This window comes from Haplochromis burtoni, unplaced genomic scaffold (genome assembly GCF_018398535.1).
Source record: "Haplochromis burtoni strain Fernald_Lab_line unplaced genomic scaffold, NCSU_Asbu1 Contig_90, whole genome shotgun sequence".
Lineage (NCBI taxonomy): Eukaryota > Metazoa > Chordata > Actinopteri > Cichliformes > Cichlidae > Haplochromis > Haplochromis burtoni.
The window spans coordinates 2,099,612-2,118,874 of record NW_024582451.1 but is presented as its reverse complement, the minus strand read 5'-3'; the positions used below and the strand labels follow the sequence as shown (position 1 = coordinate 2,118,874).

Here is a 19,263-nt window from a genome sequence, read left to right as displayed (position 1 = left end):
CTTTTTAGGTAACTAAAATAATCTCAGCTGTAGTTTATTGAGAACAATGTGTCTGCAAGGCAGTTAATCGTGTGTTTGCGCAGAACTCAAAGAATCCAAAAAGATTTCAAACCCTAAAAATGCTAGAGCAAGGAATCATAATTCAAGAAGCCATAAGGGAATTGAAATGTGTGCTCACAGAATGACTATGGGAGAGGCAACGGGTGGGATCCATGGCTGGAAACTATAGACATAATGAGCCAGGGGAAATAAATACAACACAAACCACAGAAAACAACAGTTAGCACAATAAAACAGGAAAACACAACTGAACGAGTAACAAAAGTTAACTTAACATAGGAAAGAACAGGTGGACTCAAACTGGGAACTGGGAAGGCAAAGGACAAATGCAGACAAGCCTGGGACACTAAGGAAGGGAACAAATAAGAGATGACAAGACAAAGGATGTTAAACTCGATACGAAAGACCAGCGATCTAAGACAGGACGTAACTAAAAAGATGACAGACTCACATGTAAAATTACCAGAGAGATACAGAGACAACCACAGAACAGAGTAGGAACACCAAAAGAGAGCAAATAAACCAAAAGTCATAAGCAAACAAAGGACTACACCCATATGGAAAATATATATATAAATCTTATAAAGTTTGTATCTGTCTTGTGTGAAACTTGTATGAAAAGCATATAAGAGTGAAAACAGATATAAGATCCCTTGAAAAATTACATAATGAAACTTGTATGTTTTGGATACTCTCTAAAACAATGTATGAAAGTAATGAGAAAGTGGCCACTTTCATGAGTAAATCACATATAAGTTTTTACTATTTCTTTTCCATATGGGCAGGCACAAAAAAACCAAAACAAATAAGGAACCGATACCAGGCATCAGAAGATATCGCCAGGAAATACAAACACTATTAACAGAAAACAATGAACTTAAATTACTTCTCAAATTCCAGAAGAAATAATGAACTGACAGCAAACTCAAAGCCCTGGGTTCAAGACCCAGAGACCACAACGATGACAAATACCATATTCCATATTATAATAACTAAAAAGACCAAAAGAAAAAAACACTGAAACTAATAAAAAGAAAAGAAAACATTTCCAGATATTAGAAACTGAACTGAGTCCAGCAAGTAAAACGAGTAGACTAATAACTGCAACAAAGTGGTATCAAAGGAGTCAGCTCTAAAATAAAATAAACCAAATTGATCGAGTTTAATATATGAAACATGAGTCAAATAGTGGGCTACATAAAAATGTGTCACTTGTGTTAACAGCTGAGTTGGTGATGGTGGTGCAATAGTGTGGGATATATTTTCTTGGTCCACTTTGTGTTCTTTGGTACCGTGAGAATCATGTAAACACCACAGTCTACCTGAGCATTATTCCTAACCATGTCCGTCCCTTTATGACCACAGTGTATCCATCTACTGACCATATCATCAAGCTCATCACTGATGTGCAAACTCAACTGAGTGAAAGAATTAAGGCAGTCCTAAAGGCAAAAAGGGGGTCTAACCAGGTGCTGGCACTAGTACTAACACCAAAGGAGCGAGTGAGTGTAATGCAAATGAAAATGAAATTACAGCATTGAGAAAAGTGTGAAATTTGTTATCAAGCTCATGTGATACAACTGGAAACTCCAGCATAGCTAAAGTGAAACAGAGGAGATTATTTACTGAGCAAAATGCTTAATACTATATTTTTATTAACTTGTGTATTTATGTAGGCGATATTGTAATTGATTTCCTGAGAACATTTTGAGGGGAACCACTCCGATTGGACACAGAAAAGCAGATAAAAAGTCTGTTTGTATCCAGACAAAAAAAAGAGGAGCCAACACACTTTTCAGTAATGTTTATTAGTTTTTTTTCTTTTGAAGTCAGGTTCTTCAATCACAGAATCACAGAATTTGCAACTTCTTTTACCAATCAAAATGCTCAATTACAAAAGATAACAAGATTATAAATGGTGCACAGCTGAAAGTCAGATATCAGCTTTAATATGAAGTTTCAGTTTGCTCTTTGTCCTCTCAGGGACTTCCTCTCAGTCTCTATCTCCACCCGAGAAAAATAACAATACAAAACCATTCTTTGCACAGTGGTTTTTCATGCAACAATAAAATTCCATTTAACTCCAATTTAAAAACAATTAAAACTTTCATCACCTCACACATTGCACCAAAACCCGTTCATGCAACACATAACACCTGCTGAGAGGAGCGTTTTCTGAAAGGCTTCAAGCAAAACACATTAACAGATCTTCAGATCATCTGTATGGGCAATTCCAGCAGGCACATGAAGTCAGATGATACAAACATCAAGAGTTCTTCTTTTTCTGTGATGAGGCAGTGCTGACTTAAATTAAGAAGGACATTAACATAAAAGAAACTATCATATATATATATATATATATATATATATTACCTAGAAAATATAACTCTTATCTGTTTCATTATATTGCATAGACAAGTGATCCTTCATCACCCAGCAGTGCACCGCTGAGGGGTTACGTGCTACTACATTCATGTCACTTTCCCTCAGTTTCCCTGAAAATAAACTAGGTGACTTTATCCGTGAAGTAAACACAATTATTTGGTCCCTTATTCATCCTGACACTAGAGAAAACAAAACACCACAAGTAATGACAAACACAATTAAAAAATGATCAAAACAGACCAAAAAACAACATTATTGTTCAATAAAATGGTGGTGACCTCATCAGATGGGTAATTTTGGCGAAGGTGACTGGCTTCTATCGAGGGCAAGACTCATCTGAAAAATAGAGACGGAGATGGAAGGTAAATATGGTGAATCTAGGATCTTTATGTCATTTTAGTTTGTATTTTGAGGTATTCCCATTCACCAAAGGTAACATTTATAGCTTTGTGAGAGCCATAAATGCAATTTTACCTTTCCATTTGCTCTCTAGTATTTACAGTAGCACTGAATTTAAAAATCTTAACCATTTCTTTGTAATTTTTATTTGCAAAAGTTTCATTTTACCAAGCTTGCCCTCATTTCCAACCAGCTGCGGTTTACAAGATATTCAAATTTGGTCAGTTTGTACAGTTAAGGTATATTTTTATTTCCTATATTTTCTAACCTTCATTTAACCTCCTCTTCTGTTGGACTAACTACCCTTGCAGACAGTTCATATATTTATAAAAAAAAAAAAAAAGGAAAAAAACCCCCAACTAAACAAAAATGATATACTGCTAGGTTAGCAACCAAGCTAACAGATGCGCTGACTAGCAGCTAGTGTGCTAACTGCTAGTTTGCACAATAACTCCTAAAAACATTTTTCAATAACTCTAGGGAAATTATGTAAAATCCACAACAGTGACAGGAGAAATATACATGTGTCCAGTACAGAAGAATGACCTGCCAGCATTTATTAAATGTTTAGAAATGTATATTTTTAACGTCACTCTCCCCGTAGCAGCAAAGCTAGCAGCTAGCTAAATTGAAAAGCCTTTTTGTCCGTTCAGTAAATCTTATTTAATAATATTATGTAAATATTGGCGACAAAATGCTAAGGGTAGTAATTCAGCAAACATGGACAAACAATATTACAAGGAATGTGTATGTATGTTATTTTAATAGAACAATAACTTAGAGTGACCATATTTTGATTTCCAAGAAAGAGGACACTTAGCTACTCATGAAGAACTTGCTTAAAGAAATATATTTAACATATTTAAACGATGCCTTCTCTGTGTGGTTAATGAATTGTCAAAATAAAATATGTCATAGAGGCTTTTGGAAGTCAACAAGTGCAAAAAATAACTTAAAAGCCTCTGGAATTAAATAATGGTACAGAAATAACGCCTCATCTGCATAAGAAAAATTACCAGTACTGGGTCGGTACGAGGGAAATTTCTTTTGCAGTTCGTCTGAAAAGATGCACTTGCGCTTTGGGATCTTTTAAACATCATTAGGCGCATTGCTGCGTGCTGTCTGTCCCGTCTGTGAGCGCAGAACAAGCGCTCACAAAGCAGCAGTTCGGGAATGACGTCACACATGGGTCCTCTGTCTGAATATAGGAAAACCCGGACATTTTTATCAATCTCGAAAATCCCCCCCAGACACACCGGACAGAACATGAAAAGGGGACATGTCCAGTGAAAAGAGGACGGTTGGTCACCCTACAATAACTAATCTTGTTATTACATGGCTCTGAACAAACTGATGCTACAGAAGGGACCATCACCTGTGGTAACAACATGTGGCTGACAAAACATTAAAAAATGAGCATCTGGTTTCAGACTCATATAAAGACATCTTTACATTACTGAAGAGACATTTAGTCACCATTTTTCCTTCAGAAATTTCCTAAAAAGCTGGGCACTGTGGTTTTTAGCACATAAGTATTTTTATTTGTGAATTTGTACACATTTGGAGTCTCTTAGAAAAACTACAGTGCCCATTCTTTTCCTACTGAGGAAACATCATGAATTTTATGTCAGTGGTAAACAATGAAGAAGCATAATGTCAGGCTTTCTTGTTAGGATCAATACATTGTTGGTTTGGGATTCGCGAGTTATAAGACAAGCTCAAGCCTTATCTTGAGGCACTCAGCCTTCTTCTGACCATAAACCAAAATTCAGCATGTTATCCTTCATGAAATCCAAACCCACAGAGTTTATCAGGGTGTCAGTAAGGCCGAAAAAGACCTCACTAAACGTTATGTTTTCTGAGCCGTGGGGGTAAGTGACTCACATCTATTACACGCGGTCCCGTTGCACTTCCCGTACTCCTCGTATTCTTCACCACGACCGCCCCCCCCTCCCCGTCACCCTGCTCCTCCTGCACCTCCTCATCCTGCAGCCTCTCCACGCTCCCCAGGTCCTGAGAGTGGGGATTGAAGAACTGCATGAGGGCCTCCGATGGGTACTCACACACCTGCTCCAGCTTGACCTCGTTAAAACACACCTTCCCCTGCAAAAGTGAATACAGAAAGGCGTGGTTATGCTTTTGATGAATTACATTTAAGCTAATATTTACGGTTTTACATGCTTGTTAAAAAATATAGTATTGTAGCAAAAACCTTCACATTACAGATTTGCAGTAATGCTGCAGTAAAAGTGGGGTTATTACAGGGAAAATGTTGGTGTTCCTTTAGCAAGCTGTTTGTTCGTCATGTAAACACACTGCAGATCTGGAGAAGGTTTCAGTGTCAGCGAGGTTTGGATGCTGTCAGTGTAATTTTAAGTGACAGCATGGGGCTTAACACAGCAGAAATACACCGTCTGTAGAAGGACTTACTGGCTGAACCCTTCGTGCACTCATTGATAACTAATTCTGATGCATATTCAGCCTAAGAAGCTGAAACTGAAGTTTTGGTTTGCCACTTCTCTTAAACTGCTGAAAAGGAGAACAAGGCCCCCGCCTGGCCTGACGGGTGTTTGAGTTTGTTTATTCGAAGGCCGGTGTGGTGTAAAACGCCAGCGCATCCCCACACAGCACGTTTTATAACGACAGCATCTCGGCTCTGAAGCCTGAACGTGCAGCAAACACACCTAGAAGCGCAGACGTGATGTGCACGATAACGGCTTTGCACTAAATGTGGACGGAGCACAAAACAGCTCTGGGTTAGAGAAGCTGGCATGCTGAGGCACAGTAGGCTAATCCTTCCTCCCTGAACCCGATTAACCCAGGCACAGCGGGACAGCAGAGGCACCCGGCGACACAGGGATGGGAAAAGAGCAAGAAAAAGAGCCATAAAGAAGAAAGTTTATCAAGTAATACTTGACTTCAGATTCTCAAAAGTGCACTGCTCCATTTGATAACATGTGACAGCCATGTTTAAGGCCACATCTTAGCAGCATAAAGAAGGATATCTACCACTTCTGGACATATTTTATGCTAGAAAACAAAAAAAAGTGCACATGTGAAAAGAAAACTTAGATGAGATAGCAGATGAGCCTCTTGCCCTGTGACATGATGGCGTGGCTTGGAGGGGGGAAGGGAAGGAAGCCTGACGTCAAACTGTCTGTAGGGCATCAACGTGAGAGCGACAGGTGGTCAGAGAATCACTCAGTGGTCATCACTCACAGAGGCTAAGGAGGGCGGTGCTTACACATGCAGGCAGGGATTACACAACTTATTATAGAGATGCATGCAGAGAATGCATGATTATTTATCTAATTAAAGGCCACAGTAATGCTATTTGGGAACTTTCATTTTCATGCTTTAGGTTACAGGTGGTCCGGTAATGTAACAGTTGAGCATCAGAGTCGCATTTGGCAATTTAAAAATGAGCACCGCGTCACTTCCCTGTGTCAGGCTCTTTGTCGTGCTTGGAGGAAGTCTTAAAAGAGGAAGTGAGCAAAAACATGCAGCGTGACAGGGAGTTTCTATCAGACCAAATAACAAGACTTTAATCCTCTCAGTATGACTGTCAAAAATGTCAGTTTTCCTTCCTTGCGACTTCTCTGCCAGTGAGCCGCCCTTTGATCTGTCTGCAAAACCCTGCCTCGCTTTCTTTCCCATCTCACGCACATCGAGCTCGTAGTTGGCGGCCTGCTGTCAGCTGTATACAGTGGGAGGGCAGCGTGGTCAAAAACTGTCTGCCAAGACTCTGGTCTAACTACCAAACCCCTGCTAGGAAACAGCCAAGAAAACACAAAGGGAGATTTGTGTGAGAAGCTGACTCAACAGAAACAACTGAACTGGTACAAGGGAACGAGGAAGCAGACTGAAGGGGGTTACCACCAATCACATTCTTCTAATAGGCAGTGAAAACTGTCAATACAGCCAGATTTATCATTACAGGATGGTGAAAAAAAAAAAAAATTTGCTGCCCTGCTTAGCAACTCTGCCTTCCCCCTCCTGCTCGGATTCACAGAAGTTAAAAAGAGGAAACAGAACATTTAACATGAACTCCAGGAAAATTAATTTACAGGTCCACTGTGGACGCAGGTGTGGTATCGCATGTATTCACAGAGATAAAAGGTCATGTTATGTAGGTAGAGAAAATGCAAAAAAAAAAAAAAATTATATAGAGAGAGGATGTCTGTCACTGCGGCTTCCTATTTAGCTTTTTTTTTTCTCTCCAGTGAATCCTGCAACATTACTGTCAACCGTCTCTGCAGATGACTATGAAGCATTTAAGTGAGTCCAGTTAACACCAATCATCAAGCACTTTCCTTTATCCATCTGTGGGTTTGCATGCTTCTTTTTAATGATAATAAATCACCCAAATACAATTTTACTTAAGTGTGTAAAGTGTGATATGTAGAAACCGTTATCACAGGATGAAAGTCAAAAATCTGCACAGCACGAGACCGCACAAGCAAATGGCAAAGGAGATCACTTGAGGACTTCATGGCTAAGAATCAAGATGTCGTGCTTGATAAAGCCTTAACCAGCTTAGGTCGGTCTCTGCAACTGTACTCAGTGGAAAGGGATGTTCTCTCGGTGAAAAGGCTTGATGGCGAGGCCCATCGTGCAGGTGACAGCAGGTGATAAACGTTGGTGTATGCCTGATAAACTTTAGAAAGCATGTGGGGACATGTTAAAACAAAGTAACAAAGTAACAACACAGTTTCCACTCACCTTTTTTGGGGTCCCTCTATTCTTGACCAGACACGACTTCTCCAGGTTCTGATATCCACCGATCACCACAATTTCCTCCACAGTTGGATACTTCTTCTTCCCCGGCTCAGTCACAGCGGGGGCTGTCTGGGTCTGCTGCTGTGGTGTTGTCTTCGTGGAGGTTGACACTGTCTGGCCCTGCTGCTGCTGTGGTGGTGTCTTTGCGGGGGTTGACACCGTCTGAGTCTGCTGCTGCTGTGGTGGTGTCTTTGCGGGGGTTGACACCGTCTGAGTCTGCTGCTGCTGGTGTGGGGTCTTCGCTGGGGTTGATGTGGACGCCGAGGGCCGTGCTGCGGCTCCCGTTGCCCTTTTTGGTGTGATTGTGATGGTGGCGCCTCGCTTCACTTGGCCCCCGGAGGCACTCCTGATAGAAAAGAGCACAGGTGTCTGGGTGGGTGACGGAGACACACTCGGAGACTGGGCAGGAGATGGCGAGCTTGGGGAAGAAGCCGGGGTCGGGGCACAATCTGTGGCTTTCAGGGAGTTGTCTGGGGATTGGGTCCTGAGATATGAGGGGGTGACTGTGATAGTTTGTTTGGCCTGAGGTGTGGGAGAACAAGCGTGATGAGAAGACACTTTGGGGTTGAGGTCTGGTGTTTCCTGATCCTTCTCCTGGGTTTTAACATCGTCCTTTATCTGATGTGCTTTGAGGTCGTCCTTTATCTGCTGGGTCCGAAAATCGTCCTTTCTCTGTTGCTTTAACACTCTTTGTTGCCCCTTCGTCTCTCTGTCCTTCAGGGAGGTATTTGACGAAGAGTTTTGCGCTTCCTGCTCTTTCAGCTGAAACTGCTCAATCTGCTGCTGTATTGTCTGAACCCCACTAATGTCATCGCCTGTAAATGCTTTGTTGTCCCCCTGCTGTGAGTTCGATATGATTGGCTTCACTTTAACAAGGTGCACAGACGATGAGATGTCCACTGTCCTGTCCCTCAAATACAAGCCCGACCTCGAACCCACGGTTTCCAAGTTGTAGATCCGACTCATGGCTGCGAGAGAGTTGGGAAGAGGCGGCGAAGGAGAGAGAGATTGTGTAGAATCGAGAGGTGATGTGTATTCCTCTACCTCCTCCTCGGAGAGCTCCTTTCCTTCCTCCTCCTCCTGTTCTTCTTCTGTGCTTGCGTTTCGGCCCCAGTCGCGCCTTTGCGGCTCTTCTACATGTTTCACTGGGTCGTCCTCATCCTCAGATATCTGGAGGGCTTCGGAGGTAGCTTCGGAGGCCCTGGCGGTACACTCGCTTGTCACTTCCTCTCCTCTGACAGTTTGTGACAGTAGGACAGAAACAGGAAGCTGAGGGCAGGTTTTCAACACGCCGACTTCCTGCGTGACGTCAAACGCAGCCGCGGATGTCTGCGCCGCTGCTTCTTCCTGTCCCTGCTCTGTTTCGGCCGGCCTCTTCTGCATGTGTGCTGTAGCTTCCCACTGTTTTTCTATTTCAGTTCCCCTCTTCTCGTACCTGTCCCCCGCTGTCTGAGTAGCACTAATCTCTGCAGCTTCACTCCCTTCACCCTGTCGCTGTTTCTCCAGCTCTCTCTGTCTGATTTTCTCTCGCAGAGACTCTATGCGGCTTAAGGGCTTCCCAATCCTCCAGCTATCCCTCCTCTCGACCTGTCGACCTCCATGACAGTCTTGCCCCTCGCTGCGTTGACACCCGGGCTTTATTTTCTCCACCACTTCTTCTGCAACATAAAACACAGTCCTGGGAATCTGAATCTCCACGGGGCCTGGAGGGTTCCCGGTGAGTGCGCTCCTTTTCGGAGATCTGGGGGTCGAATCATAACTGAGGTTTTCTGATCCTGCTGCTTGCACCTCCTCTTTGCTGTCTTTGTTGCTATAAAAGGTTGTGTCTCCTATTTTTTCTATTTTACTTATTAGATCCTCAGTATGTGGGGATAAAACAGACTGTGTTAGGTAAGGTCCTTGTAGTCTCCAGTCTGCACCTTTATGGACGGCCCTGTCTGGAATTGTAGAGCCTAAACTGGAGCACTCAGTAAAAGCCAAATCATGTCTGCAGTGACTCTCAGCATCAACGTTGCTTGTTTCGGGTGAGCTCTCTAGTCCATCTTCTCTTTGAGAATCTGTTTTCTCACAAACTTTCACCTCAATCTCTCCCCCTCCCTCTGAATCTTTGTCTACATTCACGTCCCTTTCTAAACTCTTTTCACCTGCCGGTCGCTTCACCTCTCTGTCAGCTCTTGCTTTCCCATCCTGCCTAATCGGCACTCTCCTAGCAAATGATATTCCCTCCGTGTTTTTAACTGAGGCCACCGTGAACCCCACATCCCCGTCTGCATCGCCGACCTTCTCCGCGGCCCTCCTGTCAACAAACTCGACTTTCTTAAGCTGTATACCAAAGTCTTCGGTTTTTACTCTGTGCTTTCCAAATCTGTCTCTCTCTAGAAGTCGTGCACACCCCATCTTCGCTGTGGTTTCCCTCCTTAAGGCAGCTACATCTACCCATGGCGCCACGCTCTCTGAGTGAATCCTCTCACGAATTTTTCTCTCGTAAAACCCTTCGTCACCTATCCCATTCTCCTTAGCGCAGATGACTCGATCGGAGAAGCTAAACGAGCGTTTTGGGACACCTTTTAGCAGCGTATTCTTTCCATCTGCCTTCCTCTCCTCGGACTGCTGCTCATCCTGATCTCCTGAGTATTTTCTCCTCCCTGGCTCAAGGAAATTATCGGAGCTTTTGGATCGGGATGGAGGCTTGGGGTGCTCTCCGAATTTACTCAGCAGCTGACTGACCCTCCCTCCTCTCTCCACAAAAACATTATCATCCAAGCTGTCCTTTCTGCTGTCTTTATTAATAACTGTTGCCTGGCCCCATGGTTTCTCCTTTTCTTTCTCTCTCAGCCAGGACACATCTGTTCTCAGCTCCCTGCCTATGCTCTCCCTTCTTGCATCCATGCTGCCCTTCATCTCCCCATCCTCTCTCCCTTTCCCCCCTGCACTCCTCTCTTCAGGGCAGGTTGAGGGCTTTATAATAAGAACTTCAGAGGCTCGGATCTCAGTGACACTCCCTCCTCCAGCCAGAATCTCCCTTAGGTCCATCTTCACCCCTTTCTTCCCCAGCTGGTCCTCCTCGAGCTTCTCCCGCTCTGCCTCCCTCCATCTACCCTTTCTCTCATCGCTGCCCTTTCTGTCCTGCTCGATGATGATGATATTGTCAGCTCTGATGGTCCGAAGACACGGAATAAGAGGGGAAAGCGAAGAAGTGGGTGAAGGGGTTTCTTTTTCCTCTGTGTCTTTTCTAACTTTAAGAAATTCCTGCTCCCTGACTGCATCCTTAACCAACTCCTTCAGCTGGCTTTTTTCCTTTTCACACCCCTCCCTGCTATTCTCTCTTTCTCTTCCTTGACTCCTATCCCTGCTCCTGTCTTTTTCCCTCCCCTCACTCAAGTCCCTAAACCTCTCTTTTGTCAGCTCTATATCTCGTCCTCTCCCCAGCTCCCCATCTTGACTCCTGGGGCTTAATTTATCTCTCTCCTTAACTTCTGGCTCGTTCCCTGTTTCTCCATCCCTGCTCTTCCTCCATGCACTCTGCGTGAGAATAAATGGATTTTCATGGACTGGAACTATTGTTTCTACAGACACCTGGCTCACTGGTTTGGGATCTGCATCCAGCCACTGGCCTGGATCTGGACTGAGCGACAGTTCGCTTCCCAGATTAACTGTTACGAAGCTGTCTGTGTCACTCAGACCATCAGAAGGAGATCTGACATCCACTTGCAGCAGACAGCCGTCTCTCTCCTTCTCCCTGTCACCCACATACTCCTGCTTCGCCTTCCTTCTCTGGATGATCCCTCGCTTCCAAGCTGGCATGCTGGCAAACTTCTCCTCCTCCTCTTTTTCCCTCCTCTCTCGCTCCTCCTCTTCTCTCCTCTTTTTCTCCAGAAGGAGTTGTTTCCATTCTGGCAGAGAGGAAACAGACATAACAGAAAAGGTGCCCACTTTTGGATAAAACGGTTCCTCTTCAGAGCCTCTGTGAATCCTCTGCAAAGAATAAAATATTATCAATTTTCTTTCTAATAAACATGCAAAAATGGAAGTTTTGCCACATAAACCCGAGGAACAACTACACCTCATGGTAACATGTTAGCAGGTTTAATTTACATCCAAGTAGGCATTAAAGCACACGTTTGACAGTGCAGTCTATTTATCTGTTCATGTTAAAGGATAATAAAAGAGCACATGTAATCGAATTAACTCGCAGCACATAATGCATAACCTCAGTTGTAACATATTTAATGAAAATTTTGAATATAACTCACCCAAACTCTTGTTTTGGCAAAAATATCACTGCATCCACCCCGACTTTACATCTCCACTTGTGCGTAAAGCGGTCTACTCCACCATGGAAAACCTCCTTTGCCTGTAACGAACAGATTAATCTGTCCTGTCAAAACCCAACTTTTAAAAATGATCAGTGACCCAGTCAAACGATATCGGGACCTGAGTGGACATCAGAGCAGAAAAACCTCCGTCCTCCGTGCGGTTGTAAATATTTCCAGCTCGAGAGCTGCAGCGCTCTAATCCGATAATTACATTCAATTCCCTCTGGAGAGTTTAGTGGCACACACCATATTGTCGGACCTAAGAAAAGGCGTTTAAAGCACACAGCCGTCTGCCCGGCCACCAACCAGCCCTCCCCCGCCTTTGCTCACCCCCGCGTCCCGCAGGGTTAATTGGTAAAGCGGTGGAGGTGGAGGGCGGTGAAACGGGATGTGGTGTCAGCATGCAGAGCTGCAGCGGGACTTGATTGAAGCAGATCAAACACGATCAGCTCCACTGACAGAGGTGTGTACCCCAAACTACCGGAATATCTTCATTGCTGATTATTCGCATTTTTATTTTTAAAAATTATTTTCTAGCGTCTCTGATGTAGAAAACATACAGTCAAAAATGTTATTCATGTTTATTCATATTCATAAACACGAGAGCGTTTAGATGGATATGAAACTTTCCCCTAATTACAAAAATCCCTCACGTGTACCCAATAAGTTGGCCAGTGAGCATATATATCGATCTATACCCTGTAAAATAAAATAAAAACAACAACAAAAAAACATCTTCTGGCTCGGTTATTAAAGCTGTAGTTCATCTGTGATATATCAGCTTTAAAATTAAATAAAAACAAACAAACAACAATTTAAATCAAACATCTGCTCCTTAAACTCTTAAAACTTGACTCATAAAAATAAAAAATAAACCTAAAAAACAGACACAATTTACCAGGACAAGTGAACTTTCCACTTTTATTGAACATGTTTTTAAAAATACTGAAAGCTGTCACTGTAATTACAGTAAGGCACACATGGGGAAAACATTAGTGTAAAAAAAACATACCAAATGAGACATTACAGAATCCACTAATACTAATACTGGCTGCCTTGATAATACCTTATTTATCAAGCATGATAAACGTTAAAAGTAGTTTGTTCGATACGTTCAGCTTCACGTCTTTAAACAATCGGTTTGATCTCACCATCGAGGAAAAGCTTTGAAGGAGATACATTCATTGTAGCAGAAACATTGTCACTTTGTTCTGTCACAGAGCAGAAAAAGAAAAAAGCTTTTACCAGTGTAAAATCTCAGTGAAACGTCGGTTTTCAAAGGAAAGATAAACCTGAAATTAGCTTCCAGAGAAACACAGTGTTAATGTACTTGTCTTGGGCACTGTAACAGCCAGTAAGACTATACAGTAAAACAATTTCATGTATTAAAAAATATTCAGTATAAAAATGTTTCAACCTAATTGTATCAAAATTAGTAGTTTTAAGAAAAGTGATACCTCTGTACGAGCAGGGGGGGCGGCTGTGTTTTCACACGATGGCATAAACTGTAATAAAATACATTTGAAATGACAAAATCAGCAGACATCAGGCTCAAGAGGCCTACAGAAACTCTTTTGTAGTCAGTTTTAAAACATTATTTATGACAGATTCAGATCAAAGCACTGGGAAGACCTCTGCTTCACTTCTTCTTGTGGTCGTCAGTGTCCTCGTTGGGCGTGGCGTCGGCGCTGCCTCCGTGTGGCTGCGCAAAGAGCTGCATCTTACTGTTGAGCTGCACGCACAGGTAGGCTAAATCCTGTTTGTCCAGAGAGTGCGCCAGAGCCAGGTAGGCCGACAGAGCCCCCGCCAGCAGGAGCCTGTCCAGGGATAAGGCCGGCAGGAGCCACAGCACCACACCCAGCTCCAGGCACACCGGGTGGCGCAGGTGGGACAGGAGGCGCTGGGCATGGGGCGACTTGTGAGAGAGGGGGTCCCCCAATCTGAGACAGTCGTAATACACCTGAGGGAGGAGGTGAGTCAGTAAATGGAGTTTATTCATGCCCATACACACGCTCTCCTCCGGGAGCACCGAAGTTACTGATCTAAGTAATGCAGATTACTTGGGTCAGTATTGTAATCTCTTTATTTATTAAAAGGGCATTTCATTAAAATGTAATTATAAGATGGTGGTGGAAAGGGTCAGAGTCATTAAATACGGAGTTAGGCCCAGAGCACCAGGTGACAGGTGAAACATATAGATGTTAATAACCGCTGGTTTTCAAAAATGATCAAAATGTGTGCACCAAGGCAATACTGGCACCACACTAGCACTGCTTTACTGGAGGAGAGCCTTTACATTTGGGGACGGAGGTTCAGTTCTCACTGCAGTAAAATCTTTCAGTCCTGCTCAGCCACAACAGTGAAAACTCTGATTAGGGTTGTGATTCATACTGATGGGTGCTGAAAATTAAAACCTTGAAATTCCTCCCCATGTGATGCTCAGTTTGAACTTCAGCAGGTCAGCTGCTCATGTCTACATGCCTACAAGCACTGAGCTGCCATGTGATTGGCTGATTAGATATTTTTGTTATTGACCAGTTGAAAAGCTGTACCTAATGAAACGGCCAGGGAGCATATGTGCAGTAAATATCCATTTGCTTCTTGTTGTTTAAGAGCACGATATTTTAAAGTGGTGTTAATTAATTCTTTTAAGGAACACCAACTAACCAAGCAGTAATCAACAGCCACAAATAAAGCAAACTGTAATCATAGATTTTTTTTAGTATTTTTAGTTGAGCAGCCTCTGATTTTCCAGCATCTGAAAGCACAAACATGTGCATTTGTTTTTGATCCCTACCTGCTTGATGCCCAGTAGTTCTGGGTAATCAAAGATCATGAGGATGCTGCAGATGATGGCCCAACAGAGGAAGTGCAGCGAGAAGCAGAGCAGGGGGAACCAGACACTCCAGGGTGCCTGACGCACTGACCACAGGCAGGGGGCGTTAGTCACAGGCTGCCAGTACCGCATCAAGATCTAACACAGGAAACAGAGCAATGATGCACACTGAAAGGTGTGATTAACACTAAGGTAGGAGTAAGTTATGCTTCTATGTGACAGTAAACACTCAGAGAAAGGGCGCTGCTGTACCTGGAGGGCGAGTGCTGTGGTGAAGCAGTATGCTGTCCTGTTGAGGGGCCCCAGCACTGACTGCAGGGCCTGTTTGACAGGCAGCCAGGCCAGCAGGCTGTGCTGCACGATGAAGAGGGCCAGGAGCCCCAGATCCACAGCAAGAGCCCTCAGAACAGAGCTGTCCCGCAGGGCCACCGACCATGGTATGGAGTCTTAGCCGTGGGGAATCAGAGGAAAACACGTCACTTTAAAATTGACGGCAATCCTAATAACATAATTACTGTTAATAAGCACTCATTGAAAATGCCACAAAAAACAAAACAGAAAATCGAACGTTACCACGAATAGCTAATTAATCTAATTAACAAACCCAGTATTCCTGCTCACCCGAAATCAGCTTTCAAACACTCGTCATTTGGTCGATATTTGATATTGGCGATAAGCAAATTATGCTTTTAAGCCCGTAATGATAATTTTTGTTTTAGTAAACAGAATAAAATAGCCCTAATAATAAAAACAGCCCTAAAAAAAACATAAGGAAAAAAAATCTCACCGCCCAACGTGGGGCTCGAACCCACGACCCTGAGATTAAGAGTCTCATGCTCTACCGACTGAGCTAGCCGGGCGCTGATACGAGATAGCCGCCCAGTGGTATTTATAGCACATATGGAGAACGTAATAATTGAACTATATGACGTATATGAATTTAACATTCGTTAAATCATACTTATATAAACCTATACAGTAATTTTTTCCATAGCCAAAAAGTATATGAGGTATTTAACGGTTTTACAGATATCGCCTCCACCAGTGTTTGGTAATCGCTCCTGGCCGCCTGCCGCTTACGGGAACTTACCTCGACAGAGTGTCGTCTCCCCCGTGATGTTATGGTAAATGGCTCGAAACGAGACAAACCGAATGAGATCTGCACCGGATATGAAAACAAACGCAAAGTTTAGCAAAGACGTAGTGCAGAGAGCCAAGCCACGTACCGTGACTGACGCCATTATCAGTGCTTATCGCGAACAGTTCCGGGAGATGGGAGGTGGTTGTAGTACCCGATGTAGACACAAGGTGGTGCTAGTGTGCGGCGAATGCTGCCTACAGGTGGAGGTGCATCAGAGGAGACACAGATCCACACACAAAACTAAGGAGAAACAAATAGCAGGAGTGGATGACTTTATTAGAGTATCTTATTAAGTATCACAGAATCTGTCTTTGTTAAATGAGGTTAACACCAGGCCTGTAGCACTCTACATGGTAGTTTCTGTCACAGGATGTCACTCGAATAGACTCTGTGGATCCCTGAAAAAAAAGAGATAACAAAGCACTCAGAGTGCTTCTTTGTGAGATCATTTGCTGTGAATTGAATTATCAAATATTTTGCATAGTTTCTGTGAAGCTCACTTCTGTTGGGAGTATCGGCAACCTGCAGGCAGCACAGTGGGGAGCCTGGACCCTGAAACCGTGAAGAAGTTTCAGTGAAAGTTCACAGAGGTTAAAACATGAAGTCAACAAAGGTGTGAGTTTTCTCCTGTTCAGCCTGTCTGGCAGGGTTTCCCCCTTTGCTCTTGAAAAGGACTATTGTTGCTACATAAAACACCCACCTGTGGTAGTCGCTGACACAGTAGATCCTGCGGTGTGAGTCGACAGCGAAAGGCTGATCCTCCAGGCTCTGTCTGCAGACGACACAGCGAAAGCAGGATGGGTGGTAGGGTTTCCCACGAGCCTGCAGGATCTGATCATCCAATGTAATGTCAGTTTCTTGCATGTGACATCACACATATACTCACAGTGCTTAGAAAAAGTATTTGACCCCTTCCTGGTTTCTTAATTTTCTTTGCACATTTGTCACATTTACATGTTTCAGATCATCGAACAAATTCTAGTATTAGCCAAAGATAACCTGAGTAAAACATTTCTATGTGTGTGCCTGTGTGTGCCTGAGTGTAAAAAAATTAAATGAACTTAGTTTTCCCAAATAAATGTTGTCAAATGTAGGGCAGGCAAGGTTGAACAGCTTTTAATCCGTTAATAAATGAAAAGGTAATTTAAAAACTGCATATTTATTTGGTGTATCGTTTTCTAATATTAAAATGTATTTGATGATCTGAAACATGTGTGCGTGACAAATATAGAAAAAAAAACCTAAGATCAGGAAGGGGGGAAATGCTTTTTCACAGTACTGTTTAAGTAAATAAATTAATAGTTACCACATCTGTGATTAAAAAGCCACAGCTGTTACACACTTCAGGGGATGGATGAACTCCAGAGAACTGCAGAAAATACCACGAGTACCAGGAAAACACCACCACCCAAATAGATTAGGCAATAAAGTTAATCTGTCATTTTACAACCTATTAAAAGAACATACTTACCAAAAAGTCATCCTCACAGTATATCATCCCTGACACTGTGTAGAAAGGCTTGCCACTGAGCGTTTTACCTGAAAACATGCAAAAGCTTAAATATGTAGACCGTTATACATCACACTGTACTATCAGAGAAGCATTCACACGAGGAGAGCTCACTGCAAACGCTGCAGATGAAGCACGCGCTGTGGAATAAACGTCCCATCGCCTGACACGCTTGACCTGCTCTGTAGACAGCTTGATTGCATCTCGTACAAGTTCCTGAATAAACATGAAGAATAAATGGAACAACTGGCAGCACATCTGAATAATAAAAGGCTAATCCGCCAAAAAAAAAGGTGAATATTAAGTCTTTTCCATTCTTACCAAAGTAAACACTGTCACTGTAACTGGGATTCATCTCAGCACCAGTTTGCCCACTGCTCTGAGTCTGCAGCACGGCTGTCTGGAGGTCTAATTTTATGTGCAGTGCAGACAGCTGTAAGAGGAGCTGCTCGTTGGGTTTATGAGAATTTGCTCTCTGCCTTTGCTCTCTGAAGGGCAAAATCTTAAGAAATGACTCCTCCGAGGCGGCTGAAAAACTTTAGACAGAAAGTAGTTTTGTGTGAAAGAAAACACAAATAAACGAGTAAAAGTACTTCGATTTTGTACTTATACAGTATTTAAGTAGCTGTTTAATGTTTTTAAAAGTGTCTAATGGTGGAGTACATATTAGAAAAAGAATAAGTGCCGTTTTTTAGGTTTTTGAGGTTTTTCTGTTGCAGCTACTGTGAGAACTTTCAGCTCTAAGCAGCTTTCTATTTAAAAACTGTATTCTCGGGTAAGCTAAGAGATGAAATGTGTCAGAGCAGCAGAGGAAGGAGCCTGAAGGTGAAAAAGAACCTGCAGCACATTCAGCCTACCACAGCACTCACATTGTGAGGACGCTGGTTTAAACACCTGACTCCTACGTGTTTATACGGCAAAAACTATAAGCTACAAGATAAAAACAGCCATTCATACTAACAATGTGTGAATACTGGATAATGGATGTTGAATATGGAGTGAAGGAGGAGATGCAAAGAGTTGGTGTTATTGTAGGATGTGAGGGTAGGCAAAATTCCCATCAGTCTTATTGACAATTATAATTATTATTATTATATTTTAACACTCACAGGAACTCCTTTTACTTTAAACCTGCTGGTTAAAAAAATCTCCACTTTTACTCGGATAAGATTTTGATAGAATAGAATAGAATAGAATAGAATAGAATAGAATAGAATAAACCTTTATTATCCCATGGATGAGAAGATTTTGGTGTTACACAGCTCTTATAGCAAGGGGAACACAAGATATAAAAGGAAGACACAAAATGGACCTATATACATAAGCAACTGAAGTTCATATAACAATGTACAGAAATATGTATAAAATATAAAAAACATGTATAAAATGTGCAGTGAACAAACAAGCTGGTGATGGTAAGATGACCCTTTAAGGATGTTAAAGGAAAGCTGAGAGTTTCAGCACTTCTTAATGGATTTCCTTTTTAATCAAAAACTGAAAATAAGAAAAGAAATAAATAAGAATGTTTTTATATGAGTAATCTAAATATTTAGAAACTGGAAAAAATACAAATATCTTCAGAAACAACTTCAGAGCTCAACTTTTAAGTGAATCGAAAAGAATAAAGTACTACAGTACATGCCTGAGTCTTATATTTTGGCAGCCTAAATGTGTATTTTTAAATATTGAGGAGGAGCAGTGAAGCCTTTTCTGGGATCATCTGTCTTGTGATACTGCCCTCATGTGGAAGCCTTAGGACCTTCCTCTCATAAGTCGGTCACTAAAACCAGACACGCCCAAAGAGCCAGAAATACCTGCACCAGGTAAACACCGACTG

At 42.6% G+C, this 19,263-nt stretch overlaps 2 protein-coding genes and 1 non-coding gene across 3 annotated transcripts; all 3 read right to left on the bottom strand.

Moving 5' to 3' along the window:
* Positions 1-1,934: 1,934 nt before the first annotated feature.
* ppp1r18 (protein phosphatase 1, regulatory subunit 18) lies at positions 1,935-12,747 on the bottom strand. Its single transcript, XM_042222672.1, has 4 exons — positions 11,877-12,747; positions 7,567-11,598; positions 4,729-4,947; positions 1,935-2,781 (listed from the first exon to the last, which is right to left on the bottom strand). Exons 2-4 carry the CDS (start codon positions 11,536-11,538, stop codon positions 2,728-2,730), a joined length of 4,245 nt encoding a protein of 1,414 aa, XP_042078606.1. The 5' UTR covers positions 11,539-11,598; positions 11,877-12,747; the 3' UTR covers positions 1,935-2,727.
* Positions 12,748-12,846: 99 nt separating this feature from the next.
* nrm (nurim) lies at positions 12,847-17,842 on the bottom strand. The gene is made up of 10 exons (XM_005950666.2): positions 17,748-17,842; positions 17,541-17,642; positions 17,388-17,455; positions 17,223-17,285; positions 16,617-16,747; positions 16,417-16,468; positions 15,866-16,314; positions 15,028-15,221; positions 14,737-14,913; positions 12,847-13,899 (listed from the first exon to the last, which is right to left on the bottom strand). Exons 7-10 carry the CDS (start codon positions 16,014-16,016, stop codon positions 13,579-13,581), a joined length of 843 nt encoding a protein of 280 aa, XP_005950728.2. The 5' UTR covers positions 16,017-16,314; positions 16,417-16,468; positions 16,617-16,747; positions 17,223-17,285; positions 17,388-17,455; positions 17,541-17,642; positions 17,748-17,842; the 3' UTR covers positions 12,847-13,578.
* On the bottom strand, positions 15,563-15,635 carry trnak-cuu. Its single transcript has one exon. It is a non-coding gene; the product is annotated as a tRNA-Lys (tRNA).
* Positions 17,843-19,263: the final 1,421 nt, after the last annotated feature.

Excerpts from the sequence above, each read along its gene's own strand:
- nrm (XM_005950666.2), bottom strand. The coding sequence starts at position 16,016 with ATGGCGTCAGTCACGGTACGTGGCTTGGCTCTCTGCACTACGTCTTTG. Across the intron at positions 15,222-15,865 it reads GGAGACGACACTCTGTCGAG|ACTCCATACCATGGTCGGTG; the intron begins GTAAGTTCCCGT and ends CCCACGGCTAAG. Across the intron at positions 14,914-15,027 it reads CCACAGCACTCGCCCTCCAG|ATCTTGATGCGGTACTGGCA; the intron begins GTACAGCAGCGC and ends TTCCTGTGTTAG.
- ppp1r18 (XM_042222672.1), bottom strand. The coding sequence starts at position 11,538 with ATGTCTGTTTCCTCTCTGCCAGAATGGAAACAACTCCTTCTGGAGAAA. Across the intron at positions 4,948-7,566 it reads ATAGAGGGACCCCAAAAAAG|GGGAAGGTGTGTTTTAACGA; the intron begins GTGAGTGGAAAC and ends TCACTTTTGCAG. Across the intron at positions 2,782-4,728 it reads CGGGACCGCGTGTAATAGAT|ATGAGTCTTGCCCTCGATAG; the intron begins GTGAGTCACTTA and ends TCTATTTTTCAG.